A 25,186-nucleotide genomic window follows, 5' to 3' on the forward strand; every position below is an offset into this window, starting at 1 on the left:
AGAATGTTTTGTGTTATCCACAGGAGAGCCTCAGAGTGCTGTGTACGTGATCTTTGTACTGTTACCAAAAGGTGCGGGGAGCCAGTCTTTTTATTGAAGACAATGAGCCTGTTTGAGGAAATGGTGCGCGTGTTTTGGCAGAATGTGGAATATAAAAATTGCTGTTGTTTATTGGCACATTCTACCATCGCTTACCCCTTGTCATGCTGAATGAACAATGATGCTCTTGAAGAGTATCAGATTTAGTACTCCAATTATTAATTACTAACCAGGACCACTGCCTGTGGTAACCAAATAAGACATGGTCCATTTTAATATTGTGGGATTCCAGATGCCAGGAATTAGGTCCACAATAAGTTACATTGCCCAATGGTACTAGGTCTTCCCAGAAGTTTTGGTTGCCATTTGTCATATAGTGATGCCTCTAAGACTCGCACCCTTGCTTCTGAACATTTATCCTTCAGTGCACCTCTGTTACCTCAGAATTTAACCGATTCTCTTTAATATCCCTCAGGGCCCAACCTGCGGCAATCCAAAAACGTTTGATCAGTAGAGTGGTTCACTGACAGAGTTAGAACCATAGAATCCCTACAGTGTAGGAGGAGATCCTTTGGCCCAACAAGTTGCACCGACTCTCCAAATGAGCATCATACCGAGGCCCACACCCCTGCCCTATTCCCATAATCCTGCAGATTTACCATGGCTAATTCACCTAACCTGCACATCTTTGGACTGTGGGATGGAACTGCAAAACATGCAAACTCCACACAGACAGTGACCCAAGCCAGGAATTGAACCCGGGTCCCTGGCGCTATGAAGCAGCAGTGCTAACCACTGTGCCACCATGCTGCAGAATTCTCCGTGATCCAGATCCATGATTGACCCGAGAGGAGGATTACTTGATGCCGAACACCTTGGATGAGGACAGGAAACTGTAAAAAGCTCCAAATTTAAAAATCAAATCGTCTTTTTTTTGCGCATTTATCTTTCATTTTATCAAGTCCTCAATGCTTCCCATTAGATTGAGTCAAAGAAGCTGGCAGTGACATTGCAGAGGAGAAGTCCGAGCTCACGGGTTTGTAAGCTTAATGTAGGCTGAATTATTGGATTTTTTTCACCGAGGTGCGGGACATTAAGGGTAAATGTACGATTAAATTTTGGTTGCTGTGAAAGTGATTCAGATGGGGACAATAAGGAATGGTACCTCTAAACTAAGGTGGTTTTTGAAGAATATTTTACCATGATTCACACTGCCATTAAGTTCAATGGTTATATTCAGGAACCATTGCAACAGTTTAGCATCCTGCGCTCCCATTATTATTGAAATGAAAAGCAGTGAATGAAGATCTTTTTTTCCTGTTATTTAGTTCTATCAGATCATCACTTATACCTCCAGGTTAGCCCAACAATCAATTTGTTATCTGTCCCAGCAAGGTAACCGGCCAGCACCCGGGGGGGGTGGGGGGGGGTCTCAGTAACATGCCCCTCAGCGATGTGTACAGAATGCAGGAGCTTACTGACCCATAATTAAAACAAAGTACCCTTCCAGTCGTTTCATGGAGAGGTAACATTGAGGTGTTAGATACAAGTCTAAGTGGGGATATAGGTCTGGTTGCTATATAACCCTTCCCTCAGAAGTCAAACTAATTACAAGAGATAATTTCATGAATTTGCATTTCAGGCAGTTGGGAATCTGAGTTACCATCAGTTTATTTGTGGGTAAAAACTAAAATTTGTAAACTTACCCCTTTGGAGTTAACCCTTCAACGTGGCACTGTGACGGATCTTAATTTCAACAAAAGATCCTCGCCTACAGACTTAATAATGAATAATGCACTGCCATGTGATTTATGTTAACATCACCTTGGAGATATAAAACTATCGGCAGCACAGAGAGTACAAATTGGATATGAGATAGTGGCCGGCATTTTACCGGCACGCCCGCCCGAGGCTCATAAGATCGCACCCGAGGATAACGGAGACTGCCGTTCTGTGAGCCTCGCGCCACCCCCCCCCCCCCGAAATTGGGGCAGGCATGTGAGTAAAATCAGGGCCAGTGTTTCTGATCTTTAAATAATTACGTAGACTGAACCCCGTTAGCACATCTCTCTTCTACGAGACTTTGTAATGCTGAAGGCATGTAATAAATGCCTCACTGCCCATTCCCAATGTATTGTAGGGAGGTTGAGCTACATTTGAGTGGGATGATCAGAATTGACTTGCCTCTGGGTGTATTGCACGCTGACCATTTGTGGTGGTGAGTGAGGCGTTATCCTGAACGGAAGAGCCAAATCGGTATAAAAATCCACTTGGCAGCACGTGTGGTGTATCACGTGCCACTGTTGCCCCCAACCCAACGGGTAACTGCATTCGTCTGCAACTTAAGTTACTGGCCCTTTCCCAGGAATTGAAAGTTCTGAAGTGATTTTAAGCTTTGCAACGTTTCAGACAAGAAAGTAAAAGGGAACGATGTATCGTCACGGTAACGTGTACAGCTTAGAAACCGCTGCAGCATCAAACTGTCAACAACATCAAGCAGATTAACTCTGTTTTAAGATGCACCTGTAGTGATTCACATCGACACTACATAATACAGCCCTGCATACAATATGTATACATCTGTGTATATTGAATCTAAGTTACAGTACAGTACATTGTGAAAGAAACAGTTGACTCAACCACATGTTCAGCTCAAACATCTAATTCACTAATTTTACCAAAGGGATGTGCTGGCCAGCAGACTTCAGAGTCTAAGACTGTTAAACCTGGGATGGATCCAGCAAGCTTCTGACTAGACCAAGTCTTGTAGTTCAATGGCGCATGTGTGACTCTCTTTTGCGTCTTTAGAAGCTTCGTGTCGGTTTGATGCACATTGTAATGTATTTCACGAGCAGCTCGATGGACATAATTTGTTCCACGTGTACAAACAGTCCTGCAGACGGATAGTGTTCCTCTTCCAGACTGAGCGGGATCCTATCTTGCGTCGGTGTAACTTGAGGAGAGTAGCACAAAATGAGTTTTTGACCTGGAAGGAAAGAACCATTGCATCTGTGATCCAAAACTTGGTTCCAACTTAGATCTTCCAAACCATCAACATTTGCCTCAGGCCATTTTCAAGAACTTGCCCTATGCACATCCCTATTTTAACACATTTTCTATTCCTCTGTGGAGACAGGATTACCTGTGAAATATTTCTATATGAGAAACAGAATGAGCAACATAACTTGTGTCTCCACTAGTACATCAGTGGCTAAGGATAGGTATATAATTACTGTATAAATTCCCATTGACATGGAGTCGGGTTCTTGAGGATTCTCATTAAATGAAGGGTAAATTACACACTTTTCACACTGGAACCATTCTGAGACCATGAATATATGGAATAAAGTCCAACAGTTCACAATAAATGTTTGTTTAGTAGGATAGGTTTCATAAAATGGCCCTTGTGTTTACACAGCAACACTTTTGTTTTGATAGCTGAATTTGAAGGGATGGTTTTCCTGGCTAAGAGTCCCTGTCACTGTCTTCTCCTCCATACATGTCTGATAGTTTTTTGAACCGAGGTCCCCAGTCACTCAAGTAATCGTAATCCTGGTCTGTCTCTGTAGTAATTGATTCTAAGGAGCTGAGAGACTCAGCTATGGACCCATTTCCCTCGTAGGCGTATGTTGCTAGAGAATCGTAAGGCGGAGCTCCGGGATCTGTATCGTTCTCCTTTAACCTCTGGTTAATGAAATCTCTGACGTCAGTATTATCTGGTACGGGTGGGGCCGGCCGAGGTAGAAGGAAGTTCTCTGGTTTTATGTCCCTGCGTAGCTGGGTGTCTTCTATTACTTCTGGGTTCCTCAGCGTGCTAATGTCAAAGGCCTGCGTATCCTCCTCACCACCGCCTTCGTCATTGTAGCTGACAATGTTGTCCCGGATATCCTCTTTGGAAATGATGAGAGGTTCCTTCTTTCTTTGTTTCCTCATGGCAGCAAAGAGCACTACAATAACTGAAAAGAAAAAGAATATAATTTAATTGTTCTATCCCGGAAGTGGAGAGTGCACTGTTTTAATCCTAGAGTAAATCCTCCCCCTCTTAGAAACGGATAGAACCTTAGAAACCCTACAGTGCAGAAGGAGGTCATTCGGCCCATCGAGTCTGCACGGACAACAATCCCACCCCACTACCCCACACATTTACCCCACTAATCCCTCTAACCTACACATCCCAGGACACTAAAGGGCAATTTTGCATGGCCAATCAACCGAACCCACACATCGTTGGACTGTGGGAGGAAACCGGAGGAAACCCACCCAGACACGGGGAGAGTGTGCAAACTCCACACAGACAGTGACCCAAGACGGGAATCGAACCCAGGTCTTTGGAGCTGTGAGGCAGCAGTGCTAACCACTGTGCTACCGTGCCACTCTGTTTACAGGAACATGCTAAGTCTTTGGTTCTCTTTGCTGTGGACCAGTGACCTACCTCCTCTTTACTAATTTAGATGCAATAAAAATGAGCTGAATCAAGATCCATTTAAATCAACTTTGAAATTGGATTTTGTTTTGCGATCTCTTTCTTTTGTTGACGTAACACACCACCACGCTGATTTGCTGGATCACACAATGATAGGATATGGATCTGCCAATGCTCTATCCCACATCTTTAGTACCTGAGGCAAAAGGCAATTCAGTTTGGGCATTTGTCAGGGGCAGAAAATTGGAAGGACAACTCAATTGCACTTTACTCGACAAGGGCAGCATGGTGGCACAGTGGTTAGCACTGCTGCCTCACAGCGCCAGAATACCCGGGTTCGATTCCTGGCTTGGGTGACTGTGTGGAGTTTGCACGTTCTCCCCATGTCTGCGTGAGTTTTCTCCGGGTGCTCTGGTTTCCTCCCACAGTCCGAAAGATGTGCGGGTCAGGTACATTGGCCAAGCTAAATTCTCCCTCAGTGTTACCCGAACAGGCGCCGGAGTGTGGCGACTAGGGGATTTTCACAGTAACTTCATTGCAGCTTTAATGTAAGCCTACTTTTGAACTAATAAATAATTTTTTTTTTAAATAGCCAAAACTAAAGGGCTGGGATTAGCACATGCATCTTAGTTCGGACACTGTTGCATGGTGGCTAGACTCGTAGCAGATTCACATCTTCGAGATTCAAAGTTCTGATTTATGTCCTCTCCCCGACCATATGATTCATTCTCATAGTTGGGCAGAGTGTTGTGATGCTGGCAATATTGAGATGAGATATTAAACTGTGGGTGTGGGGAACAGCCAATAATCTGTTCAAATACTGCCAATGAGTACTAACGATACCACAGTGTTATTTCAAAGCAAGGGCTGCTTCAAATATCCTGCCCTGATAATCATCTCTCAAACCATACCATCAAAACAATGAGAGGCCTTGAATCTTTGGACAATGACAGATAGGAAAAGATCCCCTGCTCGATCTGGCCGGTACATTAGTGATACTCGTGGATGGCAATATTTATACTCCATCCACCCCTCCAACCAGAAACCAGGTCATCATCTGGGACCTCCCCCTTGGAGCTGCCTCACGTTGAGATGCCGTAAGCTTGGCAGATGAAACCTTGTTCATGAAGAAACAGCAGCAACTCCAAGGGGGATTCCAGACCACATTCCATTTATTGATCTCATTGCTCAAGAAGAACAAAATGGCAACAGACAAGGCAGGCAAAACATTTGAGAGACATGGAGCGGCACGGTGGCACAGTGGTTAGCACTGCTGCCTCACAGTGCCAGGGACCCGAGTTCAATTCCCGTGTGGAGTTTGCACGTTCTCCCCGTGTCTGCGTGGGTTTACTCTGGGTGCTCCAGTTTCCTCCCACACTCCAAAGATGTGCAGGTTAGGTGGATGAGCCATGCTAAAATTGCCCCTTAGTGTCAGGAGGATTGGCAGGGTAGATACATGGAATTCTGGAGGGCCGGCGTGGGATTGTTGTCGGTGCAGGCCGAATGGCCTCCTTCTGCACTGTAGGGATTCTATAATGAAAAAGCGCTACATAAATGGCAGAGAAAATCCAAATTATGAGAAGAAAGTAGAAAACATCCGAGTGTTTTTTTTTCAATGGTGTGCTCCCATTGGAGAGCATTTCCCACTGGGAATGAACACTCAAAACTTTATTCAGCTGTTTTTCGAATTTCTGACATGTGATGAATAAGGTTTCTCGGGGGAATGCAGAGTCAGAATATCAACCAGGAAAGCATATTAACTCTAAATAATTAGACCCACATCTTTCAATGCCTAGATTATTGTTTAAAAATACATTCCTGGAGCTGTGGCGGCTTCTCGAGAACTCGTCTCCCAAGCTCGATGTACTTTACCGCTGTCAGCTTTATGAACTTTAGGAACAAAGTTTTCGGGATTTCAAAGGGGTAGAGGGAGGAGGGAGCAGTCGAGTTCCTCGATAAACAATGTTGGAAAGCTCTTTTGCAGGCATTACCGTGGTATGAATTGCTCATTAGAATTGAGTTCTCCCACCAGCGAGAAATGAGAACATTTGCTTTTACGACTGCACGTGTGAGCATCTCACGAAGCAGGCTTCTTCCATGATTAACGGTGCGTTAATGCTCCATTGCCCTCTTTGGCAATGCCAGTGTTTTCAGGACTGGTTGGTTACAATACAAGTTGTGTGGAGGGTGCCTGAGAAAGGATTTGTGGGGAAGGATGGAGCAGAGGGCAGGTAAGGGTGGAACGGATAGTGCTGGCTTGTCTGGGTGCCCTTTTAAGTATGGCACCCAGTCCTTTGACTCCTTGAGTTAATTCAGGGAATGGGGACGTCCTTCCTCCCCCACCTGTGAAAATCGGTGAGCTCCTCGCGAATATATATGTAATAAGATGAACAGTCAAAAACTGTGCCCCTCACAGGATCTACACCCACCACTGAACTTTAGACTCCAGAACAGAATACCCTGGCCTGCGTTTTTAGCATCATTAAGGTGTCTGCAGTTATGTAAAATGTTTGTTTATATGTATCATGGGTGCCACAGTGGTTAGCACGGCTGCCTCACAATGCCAGGGACCTGGGTTCGATTCCCGGCTTGGGTCAAGATCTGTGTGGAGTTTGCACATTCTCCCCGTGTCTGCGTGGGTTTCCTCTGGAGGCTCCGGTTTCCTCCCAAAGTCCAAAGATGTGCGGGCTGATTGGCTGTGCTAATTTGGCCCTAGTTTTGGGGGGAATAGCAGGGTAAATATGTGGGGTTATTGGGATAGGGTGGGTTTGTGGTCGGTGCAGGATCGATGGGCTGAATGGCCTCCTTCTGTACTGTAAGGATTCTATGATTCTATACAGAAATAGGTTCCTTTCAATAGAAAGAAAATGAGTGGTGGAAATACAAGTCATAGATTACTGAACGAATGATGTAGGTTAGGGGGATTAGCAGAATAAATATGTGGGGTTATGGGGATAGGACAGGGGGTGAACCTAGATAAGATGCTCTGTCAGAGAATCAGTGCAGAGTGGATGGGCCAAATGGCCTCCTTCTGTAGTGTAGGGATTCTTTGATTCCATGGCAGAGATTTCATGGTAGGAGTCGCTACAAGCAGAACAGGAGGATGCTTTAACTCACCACAAAACCCTGACCACAAACTGGGTCATCAGAGGTGACCATGTTTGGGGCTTTAGTTAGCGAATGCATGGTAAATTAAACCAGGACAAATTTAAAAGGGCAATACTCATCGAAAAGGACCCCGGATTCGCATCAGGGAGGGGAACCTCCTAACCAGCACAACAATGACCCAAGAATAAAAGAGAGACAGAATTTAAAGCATTCAAGTATTTCCAATCAGTTTCAGAGGATCTACACCCAGTTTATGAAACTGCTCCATTCATCAAATGGCCATTCATATTGTCCATTTCTTGCAGTGAGCAGCCGAACTGTACAGTTCTAACTGTACATTGACTCTGTCTACACTTCCCGCTGCCTCAGCAAAGCAGCCAGCATAATCAAGGACCCCACACACCCCGGACATTCTCTCTTCCACCTTCTTCCGTCGGGAAAAAGATACAAAATTCTGAGATCGTATACCAACCGACTCAAGAACAGCTTCTTCCCTGCTGCCGTCAGACTTTTGAATGGGGCGACCTCGCACTAAGTTGATCTTTCTCAACACCCTCGCTATGACTGTAACACTACATTCTGCGCTCTCTCTTTTCCTTCTCTATGAACGGTATGCTTTGTCTGTACAGCGCGCAAGAAACAATACTTTTCATTGTATACTAATACACGTGTCAACAATAAATTGAGTCAAATCAATTCATACATATATAATATATCAACACGGTCAGCACTGGTCATCGCCATCACAGGACTTGTGACTGTGAAGGCACTGCAACAAGGTGACACGGTGGCACAGTGGTTAGCACTGCTGCCTCACAGAGCCAGGGACCCGGGACAGCACGGTGGCACAGTGGTTAGCACTGCTGCCTCACAGAGCCAGGGACCCGGGACAGCACGGTGGCACAGTGGTTAGCACTGCTGCCTCACAGAGCCAGGGACCCGGGTTTGATTCCGGCCTTGGCTGACTGTGTGTGGAGTTTGCACGTTCTCCCCGTGTCTGCATGGGTTTCCTCCCACACTCCAAAGATGCGTAGGTTAGGTGGATTGGTCATGCTAAATTGCCCCTTAGTGTTTCAATGATGTTTAAGTTAAGTGGATTGGCCATGATAGATGTGTGGGGTTACAGGGATAGTTTGGAGTGTGGGCCTGTTTAAAGTGTTCTTTTGGAGCATCGGTGCAGACCTGATGGGCTGAATGGCCTCCTTCTGCAGTGTAGGGATTCTATGTTGCCATTGGGACCTGCTTTCAAGCAGGAACATTGTTTTGATAAGCAGTTATTCCTGCAGCGACATCTCTGGAACCACTACTTTGAGCATGTCTAACTTCACCAATGCCGAGTTGTCCTGGTGGAATTTCTCCACCCACTGTACTGCACAAAGTCAAACTGACTCCTGGCAAGGATGGTCCAGAGGTTCAGGATCAAAATTTTCCATGTTCTCCTCAAGAAGGCTTTCCAATTATTCATCAATGGTTGCGGAGATTCTGTTCAGGAACGCATCGGACAACTTTCATCCGAGGCTAGACCGATGTTTATTTCCAGTGACTGCTTGGTAAGGAGCCATCGTGATAACCTCATAGTAACTGCTGTTCATCGCCCACTGAACAAAATGGACACCAAAGCTCCAGTGAGCACAATTGTTGTCATGCATCCAGCCCACTAGCTTCATACCGTCATTACTGTCCCCCACAGAACCATGGCTGTGATTCTCCCATCCCGCTACACTAATTTTTTAATGCAGCGGGCTGGGAGAATCGCACGTCGGCCAATTCACGGGATTCCCATGAGTGTTCGTGCCGCGCTTGCGGCTCCCAGGCCCCAATTTCTGGCGGCTTCTGCATGGCACTGGAAATCGGCTGGGAGGCAGGGCTACCATTTAAATAGTATTTTACATTTCTGCCTGCAAATGGGGTGGGGGGCGGGGGGGATCGTCACTTCTGGGGAGGGGGGTGGAACGGACGCAGGGGAGGGGTTCGGGGCTGGCCCTCGAATGGATGGGGTGGCCGCAATCGGGCCGGTGGGGAATTGGGGGGCCCCCCTGCGGGGGTCCAGCAATTGAGCTGGCGAGCAAACGAGAGGCTGACACTTTGGGGCCACTGCACATGCGCAGAGGCCGCTGGTTTCAGCCTTTCCGGCATGAATAGGCCCCACTCCGTGACATTTATTGATATTCGCCCTGGCGACCTCTGCAGTGCACAGAGTGTGGGAAATTCTAGTGTGAACCTCCACTGAAAAAAACCAGCGTGAATTACTCCAGTTTTCCCGCGAATTCAACGCTTAGAAAGTTTTTGGGAGAATTCCGGCCCAGGACTGTGGGGATATCCGAGGTGCCTCTTGACGAACACTAGTTGTTCCGGAGTGTTGCCAGTTCACGGGTGACCTGTGCTATGAGATCCCTCCTGTTTTGTGACTGAAGAATGGGTGGAGCTGTGATGTCCAGAAATGTGAGAAGCAGCACGAGGGCAACCTCAGATTGCAGAGGGCGAAGGATACAAAATCTGGTCAGGTGCTCCATGTAGCACAGTATGAAATGATAACCTCCATCCTTCATAGGCTGCATGTCAACCCTTGTCCACATTCATTTAAGTCACTTTAGACCAGTTAGTTTTCCTCGTACATCTTGTCTAATGGTAGTGATTTTAAATAATAGGTTTTCTGAGATTAGTGTTGTACTGGAAACATGTGTGATGCAAAGATTATGAACCCTGTACAAGAACAAGTGTGATTGGAACAGCTACTGAGGCATCTCCCTACTCAACATTCTTGGAAATATATTTGCCTGAATTGCCCCAGTCAGACTATAGATCCTTTCTGTTTGCATCTTCCCCAAACATCAATGCGGCCTCAGAAGTTGAAGATCTACAATTGACATGACCTTGTCAGTCTTGACAACTTCAACAGAAATGCCATGAACAAGGAGACCACTACATTTTTAAAAATTCAATTGTGGGACATGGGTGTCGCTGGCTGGTCAGCATTTATTGCCCATCCCTCGTTGCCCTTGAGAAGGTGGTGGTGAGCTGCTTTCTTGAAATGCTGCAGTCCATGTGCTGTGGGTTGACTCAGGGGCGGCACGGTAGCACAGTGGTTAGCACTGCTGCTTCACAGCTCCAGGGACCTGGGTTCAATTCCCGGCTTGGGTCACTGTCTGTGTGGAGTTTGCACATTCTCCTCGTGTCTGCGTGGGTTTCCTCCGGGTGCCTCCCACAGTCCAAAGATGTGCGGGTTAGGTTGATTGGCCATGCTAAAATTGCCCCTTAGTGTCCTGAGATGCGTAGGTTAGAGGGATTAGCGGGTAAATGTGTAGGGATATGGGGGTAGGGCCTGGGTGGGATTGTGGTCGGTGCAGACCCGATGGGCCAGATGGCCTCTTTCTGCACTGTAGGGTTTCTATGATTCACTGAATGAAAGAGAGATCTCACTGACACTCCTATTGCTCTGTCCTGCCTGTAACACTTTACTACGCATCTCTCACAGCCAATGTACTGTCCTGTTAGAGATGTTTCCAAACTTTTCAGAAGGCTTCTTGTGTGCTTTCTTTTCGTCACCATGGCCAGCTCTGAAGAAGGGTCATCCTGACTCGAAACATTGGCTCCAATCTCCACAGATGCTGTCAGACCCGCTGAGATTTTCCAGCATTTTCCGTCTTTGTTTCAAAGTGGGCTGGTTGGATGACGTCCAGGGCTGTTCCCTTGGTAGCCATGTACTCACCATTGCTCTTGTCCATGTCATCTAGAGTTATGTAAGCATGAAAGTTTCCAGGATGTGACATTCGCCTCGCGTGAATTTCAGTTCAGTTTTCCCACACTTGAGGACAACAATAGCCCTCTGTTCCATTTAAGCAGATCACAAAACAGCACGGCCCTCTCTCCACTCATCGCCATCTTCAGTGTGTGCATGGGTGAGGCTAGTTAGTACAGACTGCTTTGCTTTTACACTGGTTCTACAAGAGGTGTGAATGCCATCACATTTTCATCTGGATATAACAAAGGAGGGATGAACTTGTCACCAAGGAACTGTTAAGTGGCACTTGTCATGTGAGCCTGTGAAGACAACACCATGTAATTTTCACTTCCAACACAGGATACGACACCTCCTTTGAAGTTAAATCGGCAGATGTAAACTGGTTCTTTTGAAACTTATATTAAATTTTACACCTTTCTCCAACCACCAGTTGTGCCTTTACAGTGTTCATGCTGTAACTGAGCAAACTTGTGTGTGATGTTACGCTTGTACACTGCAACAGGCTCGAGCAAGAATTCCACCACTAAGATTTTAAAACGCGTACATAGTGCTGCCCAGTTCATGAAATGGGCAATATGATGTTGGAATCTGAAAACAGAAAATGCTGGAAAATCTAAGCAGGTCTGACAGCATCTGTGGAGAGAGAATAGAGTAAGAAGTCTCACAACACCAGGTTAAAGTCCAACAGGTTTATTTGGTAGCAAATACGATAAGCTTTCGGAGCGCTGCCCCTTCGTCAGATGGAGTGGAGTCCATCTGACGAAGGAGCAGTGCTCCGAAAGCTTATGGTATTTGCTACCAAATAAACCCGTTGGACTTTAACCTGGTGTTGTGAGACTTCTTACTGTGCTTACCCCAGTCCAACGCCGGCATCTCCACATCGAGAGAGAATAGAGCCAACGTTTCAAGTCCTATTTTCTTTGTCTTCAGCTCTGACGAAAGGTCATCCAGACTCAAAACGTTGGCTCTATTCTCTCTCCACTGATGCTGTCAGACCCGCTGACATTTTCCAGCATCTTCTGTTTTTGTTTCGTGAAATGGGCAGTTTCGCAAATTGGGTGAAACATATGGAAATGAGACATGGATTTGTGCAATTTGAACAGGAGCTGTGTCTCTGAACTGATTAGGGTTATCGACTTGTATTGAGTATAAATGCTGGAAGGAGCAAAGGCTTGACACTATTACTATTTTAATAGCCATGTCTATTTGTTAAGATAAAAGCAAAATACTGCGGATGCTGGAATCTGAAATAAAAACAGAAAATGTTGAAAATGTTTGAAAATCTCAGCAGGTCTGACAGCATCTGTGGGGAGAACCCAGATGTTAAGATCCCAATGCCAGCGGCAGGTCAGTAAGAGGACAAAAGTGCCGTGGAGAGAGAATAGAGCCAACGTTTTGAGTCCTATTTTCCTTGTCCTCAGCTCTGACGAAGGGTCATCCAGACTTAAAATGTGGGCTCTATTCTCACTGCCAGAACCCAATTTAGCTGCCCAAAGGCAGACTCAAACTCCACACATTGTTTTATGTTGGTCAGCAGTTAGCAATTTACATCAGCAACACCAGGATTCAGTTTAACTCTTGGTGTTAAAGGGGCACCGTTCAATTGAAGTCAACCAAAGATGACACTGCACAGGGCATCTAAAGTGTGGCAGTTCAATACTGTCACTTTATAGCACCAATTAAAGTTAGAATCATAGAATCCCTACAGAAGGAGGCCATTCAGTCCATCAAGTCTGCATTGCCTCTCCAACAGAACATTCCACCCACGCCCTATGCCCGCAGCATCACGCATTTACTCCACTAATCTCCCTCAGCTACAATCTTGGGACACTAATGGACAATTTGCCATGGCCAATCCACCTAACCTGCACATCTTTGGACTGTGGGAGGAAAACGGAGCACCCGGAGGAAACACACGCAGACACAGGGGAGAATGTACAAACTCCACACAGTCACCTGAGACCGGAATCGAACCCGTGCCTGAACCTGTGAGGCTGCAGTGCTAACCACTGTGCCACCGTGCCCATCATAGTAGAATAGCCTCTCGCCAAATAAAAGTGACATTCTTGCTGTTCAAGGCAATTTTCTATGATAAAAGGTCCAGCATTGTGTTCTGATGATCTGTATAACTCACCAAGTTAATATCCATAAAACAGTGAGAATGTATTGCTCACCCCCACTCTTGACTGCTCTTCTTTTCTGACTTCCTACCTAATGTTTTCTCTTTGCCTTTTCACCCTGTCACTTAGTCTTTTCCTGCTGCTGTCTCTCTGTTAGTTTATTACTTCTGTCCCTTCCTTTTGTTCACTCACTCCATCCTGCCTCATTTGAGCTGCACATCTCCCCAATGTTAACATTCTGAAGGGTATGGACAAGGCAGAAGACTGAGAGTTTCTTCTCTTTGGTCAGGGAATCTAAAACACGGAGTCGCGGTCCAATTGTTTCGGATTAAAGTGAGGAGAAATCTCTTGACCCCCAAGGGTTGTGAATCGTTGGAATTCTCTATCATAGAATCCCTCAGGTGCAGAAGGAGGCCAGTGAGGTGTGGATGCTCCATCGTTGAATATATTTAAGGTTGGGATGGACAGATCTTTGATCTCTTAAGGGACCTGGGAAATGGGCAAGAAAAATAAGTTAATGCCAAGAATTATCCATGATCAAATTGAATGGTGGAGCGGGCTCCAAGCTCTTCTGTTGCTTCTGTTTTTGATGTTTCTAATTTCAAAATGCTGGCTGTAACTCGTGATTATTTTTCATGGCAGGTGAAAGATTTGGCAAACTATTTAGGAAATAATAAAGCAAAAATGACTCTTCATTCAAGGTGTTTTCATATCATTGCCCTTTAAAAGAAAAATTCTTGAGGGAAATACAATGGTATTACAAGGGCGGCATGGTGGCACAGTGGTTAGCACTGTTGCCTCACAGCGCCAGGGACCCGGGTTCAATTCCGCCCTCGGGTCACTGTCTGTCTGGAATTTGCACGTTCTCCCCGTGTCTGCGTGGGTTTCCTCCGGGTGCTCCGGTTTCCTCCCACACTCCAAAGATGTGCAGGTTAGGTGGATTGGTCATACTAAATTGACCCTAGTGTCAGGGGGATTAGCAGGGTAAATATGTGGGGTTACGGGAATAGGGCCTGGTTGGGATTGTGGTCGGTGCAGACTTGATGGGCCGAATGGCCTCCTTCTGCACTGTAGGGATTCTACGATCAGATTGTGTACAGGGATAACATTCTCAGCATGTGTGAGGATAGGTATTTTCACGGTGCTTAGCTTCCAACTGGGGTTACCTGTGGTACTTGTTCTGACTACACCGACTATTCTCTGTACGTCACTATAAATCAGAAACCCTGTCCTTTTCAGTCAAATTTATATTCCTTCTCCGAAGAGAACGGTCTTCGTTGCAGCTATTTTAGTTCACTCACTTTGTGAAATGATTGCACCTCACCTTGGGGAAAGGAATCCTAATGTAATTATCTCTGGATTTGCATATCAGCAAATTCAATGAGACAGCAGCATCTACAGTGCCCCATCTCGCCCGGTTTAATTAACGTTTTCATTTTAACAGCTGGACTTTTAAGCCCACATACATTGGTAATCTCATCTCGCAGCTTCAGTGTCTGCCTAAGACCTTTGAAAATGTGCCTCCAATGTTGTGAGAGGCCATACATTATAATAAGCAGAGCCTGCGATCAGATCAGTTGTGAGTGCAAAGGAAGTACAGTACCGGTTCCAAATAAAGAGTAATTGGAAAGGCTCCCAACCAGTTCAGCAAATGTATCCAGTGGACAGATGAGCCAGTGAGTGAATCATTAATTGCACAAACTGAAGACAAGTGTATCAAGCCCACAGTTCTAAGCGAACTTCCACAGAACACATGCTTGCCCTGCCTCTGTAACCTCGACAGAAGAATGATGGACATAATAAAACATCAAAAATGGCCCTTTCCAATTGTTTTGTCTCTAAGGGAGCCACCAAGATTATGCTGGTGAGTTCAGGAGAGTCCTCTCAAACTCTCCTGAAGAGAGGCCAGGGAATCTTACCTATTGAATCTGTAGGTAGCATTCCTGAGGGTGAATTTGGATGTGGCCAAGTTGGTTAATCTACATCGCAGTTGGGAATCAATGAATTCTTCAGGCTGTTTGAGATCTGATATTGCGACTAATAATAAACTATGAGGTCAGTGGTACTAAACTAACTGGAACAGTTTATTAACATGTCTTTATCCTAACACAGTCAGCACAAGACTAACCAGCCAAGCTCCACCCAGAGTGATTTTTGTTATGCATGTTGGGGCATGCCCCTTTAAGAGAACAGGTCAGGTGACCTGGGACTCAAGCTCCACCCAGGGTGGAGTCCCAGGTGACTTCTCTTAAAGGGGCATGCCCGAACATACATAACAAAACTCACCACTGACAAAAACTGCCAAGAAACCAGTTCAGGATAAAGCATCAGCAGACAACAAGTCAAGGACTTGCCTTTGGGCAAAACACTGATGACATGAATGTGAACATTATCACAGCCTTTTACAGTAAAAGTGGCGGCACTGAGGTATATTGACTGGATTTCTCTGGCCATTCACATCCCGCTGCCACTGCCAGCGAGAATGAAGAATTGGGTGCTCAGCTAAATCTCTGTTCACCGCAGTGAGACTGGAGGATCCCAGCCACGGGTGAGGTCAGAGAATCTGGCCCACAGGTAAAATTTTACTTTATATTTGTGGAGTGCGGCAGAGGGCATGAAATGTGGTGGTGAGGTTGCTGGCATCAACACCGGCTTCCTCTGACGCTTTCTAGGAACTTAGTGCATTAAAAGCTGAAGGGGCGGTTCCCACAATGTCGTGCTGTGGGCAGAGCCTGGGCAGTGCCAGGGCAGTGATCAGGCATAGAGGTGTAATTATATTCAAATTTATCATAATAGAGTTCCAAATTTTGAACTTTGGAATTCTCATGATGCCACTGGCAGGGGGTGGGGGACAACCGCAGTGTGACTTCCTGCCAATGTAAGATACGAGATTTTACATCAGGCTTGAGGGGCCAAATGGCCTACTCCTGTTCCTAATTGGTATGTTGGTATGATGGCCAAGCAGACAATGGTGAATCACTGGTAATCCTTTCCAGCCTTTACTCAATCAGAAGGCACTAAAACATCCATGGCTGTTAGTTTGGATTGTAAATGATGGTATCCATCCTTTTAACTGTAATAAGTCTTTGGAAGCAGAATTCCCTTCAGCAAAATCCCTTTATTCACAATTCCAACAGCAGTACACAGAGTGCTCTCAGTCAGCAGTCTACCTTCAGGAGTGCCAGAGGAACTGACACTCCCAGTTAAATACAAGGAAAAAATTCCCTGATTGGCCCATCAATTGACTCCTTCATCAGGACCAACATCAAAGGCCTGATTGAAGTCATTACCCTAACTACTCCTACATTCCTAACAGAATTTTTATTCTTTACCCTCCCACCTTGAGCATTTGCATGTCTTTGTTGATGCTGTTGTAATTTATTTGATTTTCCAGCCCAGTTTCCTCATTGCTCCCACAAGGCGGCAAGGCTGGTTTCTCTCTACATGCTCCTGCTCTAGCCTGTCAATCCTTGCTGTGTGCAGTCAGCATTCCTTCCTTCGCTATGACCAGTACCCTAACCCTCAGTAGTATGACTACCCTCTGAAAACCTTGCTCCATCAATCTCTCTCTCTCTCTATAGGTGTTCATGCAGCATTGTCAGGAAAACAATGGGGGAAATTTTCCCATCCCACCCGCCACAGGAATCGTAGCGGGCGGGGGCGGACCACGCAAAGGTCCTTTGACTTCGGACGGGATTTTCCGGATTTGGAGAGAATGGAGCTGGAAAATCCCGCCCAATGAGTATATTTATTATTAAGGAAAAACTGTGCAGAGGCTGGCAAGCTACGGTGCCCCAGTCCCTACATGTCTTCTCCATGTCTTCAGATTGTCTTCAAACTAAGGTAGGACTCCACCCCCTGGGGTGATAACCCAATTCCAATTGGCCCCTCAAGCCAGATGACCCTCTTCTGCTGTGCTGCCCTTAAAGAGACAATCACCACATCCTCGCTGTGTCAGATTGTCTCCAACTCTGCCTTAGCATCTGGGATCTTCAGATCATCGCATCTCAGTTGAAGACAGATCCTGCATATGTGTCAGAGTTGTTGCCTTCAACTCAGATCTGTCTACACACTTCAGGAGCCACACAATACTGTGGCTGTAAACCTCTATGCAAATGTGTCTGTTGCTGAATCTGTACAGAATATTTAAGACAGAGCAAAGGAGCAACATTTTCTTTCTCGGAGGGATGAGAGAATGTGGAATACATCATCAGAGTTGGCAACTAAAGTAGAAAGAAAGACAGATTTCATTTCTACAACACCTTTCACATCATTGGGAGATCCCAAAGAACTTTGCAGCAAATGAGATACTTTAACTGTTGTGGGAAATGCAGCCACCTGGTTGTGCACAGTAAGATCCCACAAAAACAATGATAGAACTGGTCAGATTATCCATACTGTGGGGGTTGGTAGTGAGCTAAACATTGGCCGCGACACCAGGGAGAAGTGTCAACACTCCAACTTTTACAAAAAGGTTTGAAAAGTGGTTACAGGAAAGGGGGGAATGACAGGAACAAGGCATGGGATTAGAATCCAAAAGGCAAAATGCTGGAAAATCTCACCAGGTCTGACAGCATCTGTAAGGAGAGAAAAGAGCTGACGTTTAGAGTCCAGATGGCCCTTTGTCAAAGCTTTGACAAACGATCATTTGGATTCGAAATGTCAGCTCTTTTCTCTCCTTACAGACGCTGCCAGACCTGCTGAGATTTTCCAGCATTTTCTCTTTTGGTTTCAGATTCCAGCATCCGCAGCAATTTGCTTTTATGGGATTAGAATGACTGTTTTTTGCGAAGAATAAACCCAGCAGAGTGTTTGGACTGAGTAATCTGTTTTAACGGTATTAATCTCTGCAGAATAGCAAGGGCTCTTCATAAGTTTTTCAATTCTTCTGGGCAAGGCTGTATTTGTGAACAGGGTAACTCTCTTTAACCTGTGCTTAACGCTGTCTCCACTCCCATTGTCTGTACATTTGAGACTTGATTACCTGTAAAGACTCGCATTCCAACCATTATTTTGTAAATTGAGTTTGTGTCTTTATATGCCCTGTTTGTGAACAGAACTCCCACTCACCTGATGAAGGGGCAGCGCTCCGAAAGCTAGTGGCTTGTGCTACCAAATAAACCTGTTGGACTTTAACCTGGTGTTGTGAGACTCCTTACTGTGTTTACCCCAGTCCAACACCCGCATCTCCACATCATTTGTGAACAGGGGCATGACTCACTTAATAATGTTACAATTTTAACTCATTTGGAAGTCACCACCTGAGGGAATGCACTGCAAATCCTACTCCCTTTCTCCTTCTATATGTTCTCTTCAGAATGAGGCCCACACAACATGCGATCACCTGCCAGCTACATCGCAACTTATTAGGCCAAGCTCCTTCGCCTGCCCCAAGCACCAGCACACGACACAATGAGTTTGAGGAAAGGACAGGAGTGAAGAGGAGATGCCGGGTCAAGGCAGAAGGAAGTCCTGGCTTTGAGGAGACTCTGCAATCCTTGCATGGGCAGCAGGGTAGCATGGGCATTCTTCAAATGGCCATTAATTCAAGAGCAAAGGCTTTTGTACATGCCAGGAGCAACTGGTGTGAACCGTGTACCAACACAAACTTGGATCGAGACAGCAACTTTAAAACAACAAAATGTTCCCAGGCACTTTTCAGGGGCATTAACAAACAGTGGTTAGCACTCCTGCCTCACAGTGCCAGGGACCCGGGTTCAATTCCGGCCTCGGATCACTGTCCATGTGGAGTTTGCACATTCTCCCCGTGTCTGTGCGGGTTTCTTCCAGGTGCCCCGATTTCCTCCCGCAGTCCAAAGATGTGCAGGTTAGGTGGATTGGTCACGGTAAATTGCTCCTTAGTGTCAGGGGGACTAGCTGGATAAATACATGGGGATAGGGCCTCCAAAGATGTGCGGGTTAGACTATAAGACCATAAGGTTGGGTGGATTAGCCATGGGAAATGTGTGGGGTTACAGGGATAGAGCAAGGGAGAGGGCCTGAGTAAGAGACTATTTCAGAAAGTCGGTTGGAGAATCGATGGGCTGAATGGCTTGTCACCTGAAGTTACCATTTCAGGCATTGAGAGGTGTCACCCTGTGTTTCTGACTCAAGTGACTGCAGTTGCTTGAGATGAGAGGCAGAAGTGGACAATTGACTGAAATGAGAGAGCGACTGATAAAAATTTGAAGACAGACTTACCGAGCAGAATAATGATACACAGCAGAATAGCAATGAGGGCACCAGTGCTGAGGCCGGGCGGAAGGATGATAGCTTCAGTATTGCAGGATTGCATTGTGCCATCACTGTCACAGGCACACACTCTAATCAGCAAGGTATTAGTGCTGCTCTGTATTGGATACTCCTTGTCAGAAATGAGAACGGGCAGAAGGTAAGTGTTCATCTCTTGACGACTAAATCCACCTCTCCTGGTCAGAATTCCTGCTGTATTATCTGAAAATAATAGTCAAAGAGGTGAATCATTATGTTGTGTGACTCCATCAATCCTTTCACAAAACTGCAAAGCAGAGAGGTTACAAGACTAACTAGCTTTTCTACTTTATTGTTTGATCGTTATCTGCTTTTTATGCCCTAGAAATCTGTTGGCTTCTTCTCTGCCACTCTCCACACAATCCTTTCAAATGTTTCTCCCCGGCAATAAATGGTTTAAGGTCGGGATCCCTGCTTTACAAAAGCACAGAGCCCAATATGTTCGAGGATTTTTTGTTTTGACAGGATGGATGTCCCGTTAAAATGAACAGGATCGACCATTACAAAACTGTAACAGCACATGATCACCCTCCTTTCCAGAAAGATAGAAAGGGGCGAGTCTGAGATCGTAAAATCCCATCCGAGGCCAATGGAGATTTCCGTTCTGCGACCCTCGCCCGTCCCGGAAAATTCCAGCCAGAATATCTAAGGATGAGTAATCTGGGGAATGAGTAAGATCATGCGGAAGTCATACTTCTCAGGGCAGGCACAAAGGTCCAGTTAAATTGTGTTCCTGTGGAGTGAGATGGTCAGATAGTGTATGTTTCCACAGGGGTAGGTGGGGTATTGTGTGTATCTCTATGATGAGATAGTCAGAAAGTGTAAGATTCATAGAAACATAGAAGACAGGAACAGAAGGAGGCCATTTGGCCCTTCGAGCCTGCTCCGCCATTCATTATGATCATGGCTGATCATCCAACTCAATAGCCTCATCCTGCTTTTTCCCCATAACCTTTGATCCCATTCGCCCCAAGTGCTATATCCAGCTGCCTCTTGAATATGCAGGAGGATTCAGGGGGATTTCTGCGGGGGTAGGTGGGGTATTATATGTACCTCTGTGATGTGATGGTCAGGTTGTGGTTGTTTCTGCAGGGGTAGGTGGGGTGATATTGTACCTGTGGTCATTGTCCTTTTAAGGGCAACACGGCAGAGTAAGGGTCACATAGTCTGGGTGACCAATCAGAACTCTTGAGTGTGGAATCATCCCATGGTGAGAAAAGCTCTGAGGCAGAGACATTTTGGGAGCTAAATACAGCCAATTCTTATTAATAGATATTTTTTGTGTTCACTAATTAAGTCTGTGAAAGTGTCGCTTTACAGTACCTCTATAATGAGATGGTCAGATAGTGTCTTTTTCTGCAGGTGTAAGTGGGGTATTGAATGTACCTCTATAATGAGATTGTCAGGTTATGTGTGGGTGTTTCTGCAGGGTTCAATGGGGTGGTGTATATTCCTGTACAGCGAGATGGTCACAGTGGGATAGTCACTTGGAGAGTGAGTTTATATATTCTGTGCTGTGGAATTAGAGGATCTGCTATTGAGGTGTGATGGACATTCCCCTGACATCTCACTGTAATTAATGAGATTTAGCGACAGAACCAATGGAGAAACTGCGTCAATGCTTGTTTCTCGTGGGTCTCCGGCACTGGGGGAGTGGGAAAACCGGCATAGAATTTCCAGGCCCCAATAGAATTCTCCCCTCTTCAGTACGATGGTCCGGGTTACAAAGTTTATCAGAGTCACTCTGAAAATAAGGAGAAATCACCTCCTACAGTAACTGAACAGTGCGTGAGAGAAACGACATGTCCTGAATGATACATGAGTGTGTAATACCCTGAGATTGTGTCGCCGCTATTAGCTCCATTCTGCGTTCAGGATTTTGGTTTATAGTAAACACTGTGCAGAGAAAGAGGGTGGATCCATGCCATTTCATTCCTCTGCAGAATATTGCTGAAACCTGCCTGCTTCTCCCAGTTTATTTCCCCAAACCCCATCTTGGCACACGGCTTGCAGCTTGCCGTTTGCATATGCCACCTGAATTAAGCTTATATTTTCAGAAAGGCTGAACTGAGAGACACAGTGGTGAGAGTTCACATCGGACCAGCTGTTACTTTTAATGTGAAAGCTGACATTAGGCTGGTCTTGGGAATTAATAAAGGACATAATTGGAAGATTTTTAAAAGGCTAAAATTAATTATGCCAGATCCAAGAATAAACTCGGCTTCATTTCCATATGAATTATGTGTTTTATAATACATATCCAGGATAATAAATAATGCAATATTTCACTCCAAGGAATAAACTTGTTATATCTTCTTACCAGCCACAAGATTGATGAAGCTACTTTATTTATGACACAGCGTTGTAATTTAAACTCACTGACATCATCCTTAAAAGCCAAGGATATTTCATGTACAACTCACTGGTATACTGAGTAAAAATAAAATGCAGATTACTGTGTGTTGTAAAAAGGTACTGTAATGTCAGACAATATCGTTATTTATTAAAGGAACAGGGAGCTAAAAGTAGTTGTAGAATCCGTAGGACTCCAAAGATGTGCGGGTTAGTGGATTGGCAATGCTAAATTGCCCCTTGGTGTCAGGGGGATTAGCAGGGTAAATACATGGGGTTACGGCCTGGGTGGGATTGTTGTCGGTACAGGCTCGATGGGCCACGTGGCCTCCTCTGCACTGTAGGGATTCTATAATTCTATGCTTCTATGATTTAAAACTTTGCAATCATTTTTAATTACATCAATTAACAGTCATATTTGTGCACCATAATCTCCTCGTATCTACTTGTTTTCCTAGACCTATTTGTTGTGTGTCATTGTTAACTTTATTGTCAAATAATTGACTAATTTACCAGTCTGAAATGACAAGACCGTCTCTCCCTTGTGCTGATACACAATGGACATAACCTCACCACTGAAGGTGATGAAATGAATGAGTTCGCACAGCCTTTCAATGGACCTTTGCAAAATCTTAACATTGGTTTCAAAGTCAATCTTGGTGAGAATAATTTACAATTACTTGTTAACAATTTTATTTAACTTTTGCAGAAAGGACGTGTATGCACAAAGCTCAAAATTTCAAGTGAAATAAATCTGTCCAGACAAAATGACACCGATATGGGTTAGTCTAATTCACGCTACAAGTGAGGCTTCTTTGTTATCCCAGAGATTGCTGGTGACTGGGGTATAAACACTTACTCTTCTCTCAAAGAGACAGGTTTTTACCATTTGGTTCTTGGGAAATTAACTTAGCCAGGAATTCTGTTAGAACTGCTCCAACGAGGCATTCCTTCCACAATTCCTGGGAAAGTTATTGCAGCATACTGGAAGCAGCTTGAAGGGATTTCTGTCTTTAGCTGCTTTTGTATACAGGCGAGCAGATGGCTATCATAATCAAGGCGTGAAGTCTCATAAGTTTGATCCTGGAAATTTACTGGGATCATACATTGGCTTGGAGAGTTTGATAGGAGAGCGGAAAACAGATGAGCTACAAATTGCCTGTGAAATACTTTGAAAATCTGCCTTGGCGAGCAACTGCAAACTCTTATTCGCGTGTGAACTTAAAGCTTATTAGAATTGAGTTCCAGGTACCTACAATAGCTGTGTTACCAGCTGTGGCCTCAGATATTCTGTGCAGACCAATGAAGATGTTTGATATGTTTCTATTGGGGGGAAGGTGGGATCAGGCTATTGAGTTGGACCATTCGCCATGATTATAATGAATGGTGGAGCAGGCTCGAACGGCCGAATGGCCTCCTCCTGTTCCAATTTTCAATGTTTCTATGAAGTGTAGCAGCAGGAGCTCTGGTTTAAAGTTCAGACTTAATCATGAGCAAGCCTTATTGTGCTGCTCCAAGTCGTAACCATGTGGATCCCTGACGTCCCAGACAGATCTTGCTGAGGTAGACTCTCAAATATCATGGAGTTTGATATCTTTATGATGTCCACTGGACTGTGCAGTCTTTGGTCTACAGGTTATTCGGGAACAAAAGATTAATTTTTCCATAACGTGCCAAATAAGGTTATAACAATCAGTCGTTTGGCAGTGGTGGACTTTGCTAAACAGTCCGTTTAATAATAGCACTGGAATCATTGGGTATGAAAATTATGTTGTTTCTAGATTGGGTGACTGATGTGGAATGTCAGTTTCAAACATCTGTGTCACAGGTTGAGATTTTACCCCCCTCTCCGCTGACTCTTACTACCTAAGCTGAGACATGGCAAATCCTAACAGAGAAACAGCACAGAGACCAAGGGCCGGGATCTTACGGCTTCGCTCGAGCGAGACTGGCAATGCCCGCCCCAGGTCAACAGACATATCTCCACCCCTCACCCACTCCGATTCTGTGGCGGGCGAGGCGCAAAGCTCCCACCTTTAACCAATTATGAAGCAACCCCAAATGTGAAATATAAGTAGCAAACGCTGGAAGCTCTCAGTAGCTCAGGCAGATGTAGGTTGACTGATGCTGCCTGGTGTGCTGAGAATTTACAGCATCTTCTCTTTCTGTAACACTTCACTGTGTTTTATTTTAAATTTGTTAATGGGAAGTGGGTGGGCATTTATTGCCCATTCCAAAGCCAACCACATTGCTGGAGTCACATGTAGGCCAGACCAGGTAAGGATGGCAGATTTCCTTCACTAAAGGGACATTAGTGAACCAGATGGGTTTTTCCGACAATCGTCAATGGTTTCATGGTCATCAGTAGATTCTTAATTACAGATGTTTTTTATTGAATTCAAATTTCACCATCTGCCGTGGCGGGATTCGAACCCGGGTCCCCAGGACATTAGCTGAGTGTCTGGATTGAAAGTCTAGCTATAAGACCACGAGGCCGTGGCCTCCCCTTGCTGGCTGTGAGTTAAATCCCTACCTTCGTTATCCCGAACTGTGAAATTGGGATTGTTGGCGGCCTCTGGAGCCAAACTGAAGAAGAATCTGGATCCACTTGGCGGCGAGTCCTGATCCATAGCACCAACAGTTTGTATCAGCTGTACGTCAAATCAACACCAAAATCAATTCCACGCTATCATCCACATCTTGCTCTTTAAACACAAAACTGTTCCAAGGACCGAGTAGTTACAAAGCATACAAGTCAAATTTGCACCACAGTTTTTAAATACTGCTTCCCACTAAATATATAACTTGGATTTTTACAGTACTTTCCATGTAAGGAAAGGGTAGGGAGTTAGTCAAAGAGGCAGGTTTCCAGGAACATTTTAGAGGAGGAGAAACAGGTGCAAGGGGGTTTGGAAGGTAATTCGGGAGCTTAGGGTCGAGGCAGCTGAAGGCACAACCAATAATGTAGCAATTAACATCAGGGAAGCCTGAATTGGAGCAGCAGAGAGATTGTAAAGGGCTTGTAGGGTTGGAGGAGGTTAGGGAGGGGCAAAGCAATGGAGGGATTTGAAAAGAAGAAGAACGTTAAAAGTTGCTAGGACGGGAACCAACGTAGGTTAACGAGGGGTGATA

General features: G+C 45.2%; 1 protein-coding gene across 3 annotated transcripts in view; it reads right to left on the reverse strand.

The window, feature by feature from the left end:
* Positions 1 to 3,504: 3,504 nt before the first annotated feature.
* Positions 3,505 to 25,186, reverse strand: part of LOC144504205 (cadherin-6-like) — a 172,725-nt gene continuing 151,043 nt past the window's right edge. For all 3 annotated transcript variants that reach the window (XM_078229316.1, XM_078229318.1, XM_078229317.1), the window contains 3 exons: positions 24,588 to 24,705; positions 19,634 to 19,885; positions 3,505 to 3,995 (listed from right to left, as the gene is read on the reverse strand). In XM_078229316.1, coding sequence (XP_078085442.1) covers positions 3,505 to 3,995; positions 19,634 to 19,885; positions 24,588 to 24,705 — 861 coding nt within the window. The remainder of the gene's footprint in view (positions 3,996 to 19,633; positions 19,886 to 24,587; positions 24,706 to 25,186) is intronic.

Source organism: Mustelus asterias, chromosome 2 (assembly GCF_964213995.1).
Source record: "Mustelus asterias chromosome 2, sMusAst1.hap1.1, whole genome shotgun sequence".
NCBI classification, from domain to species: domain Eukaryota; kingdom Metazoa; phylum Chordata; class Chondrichthyes; order Carcharhiniformes; family Triakidae; genus Mustelus; species Mustelus asterias.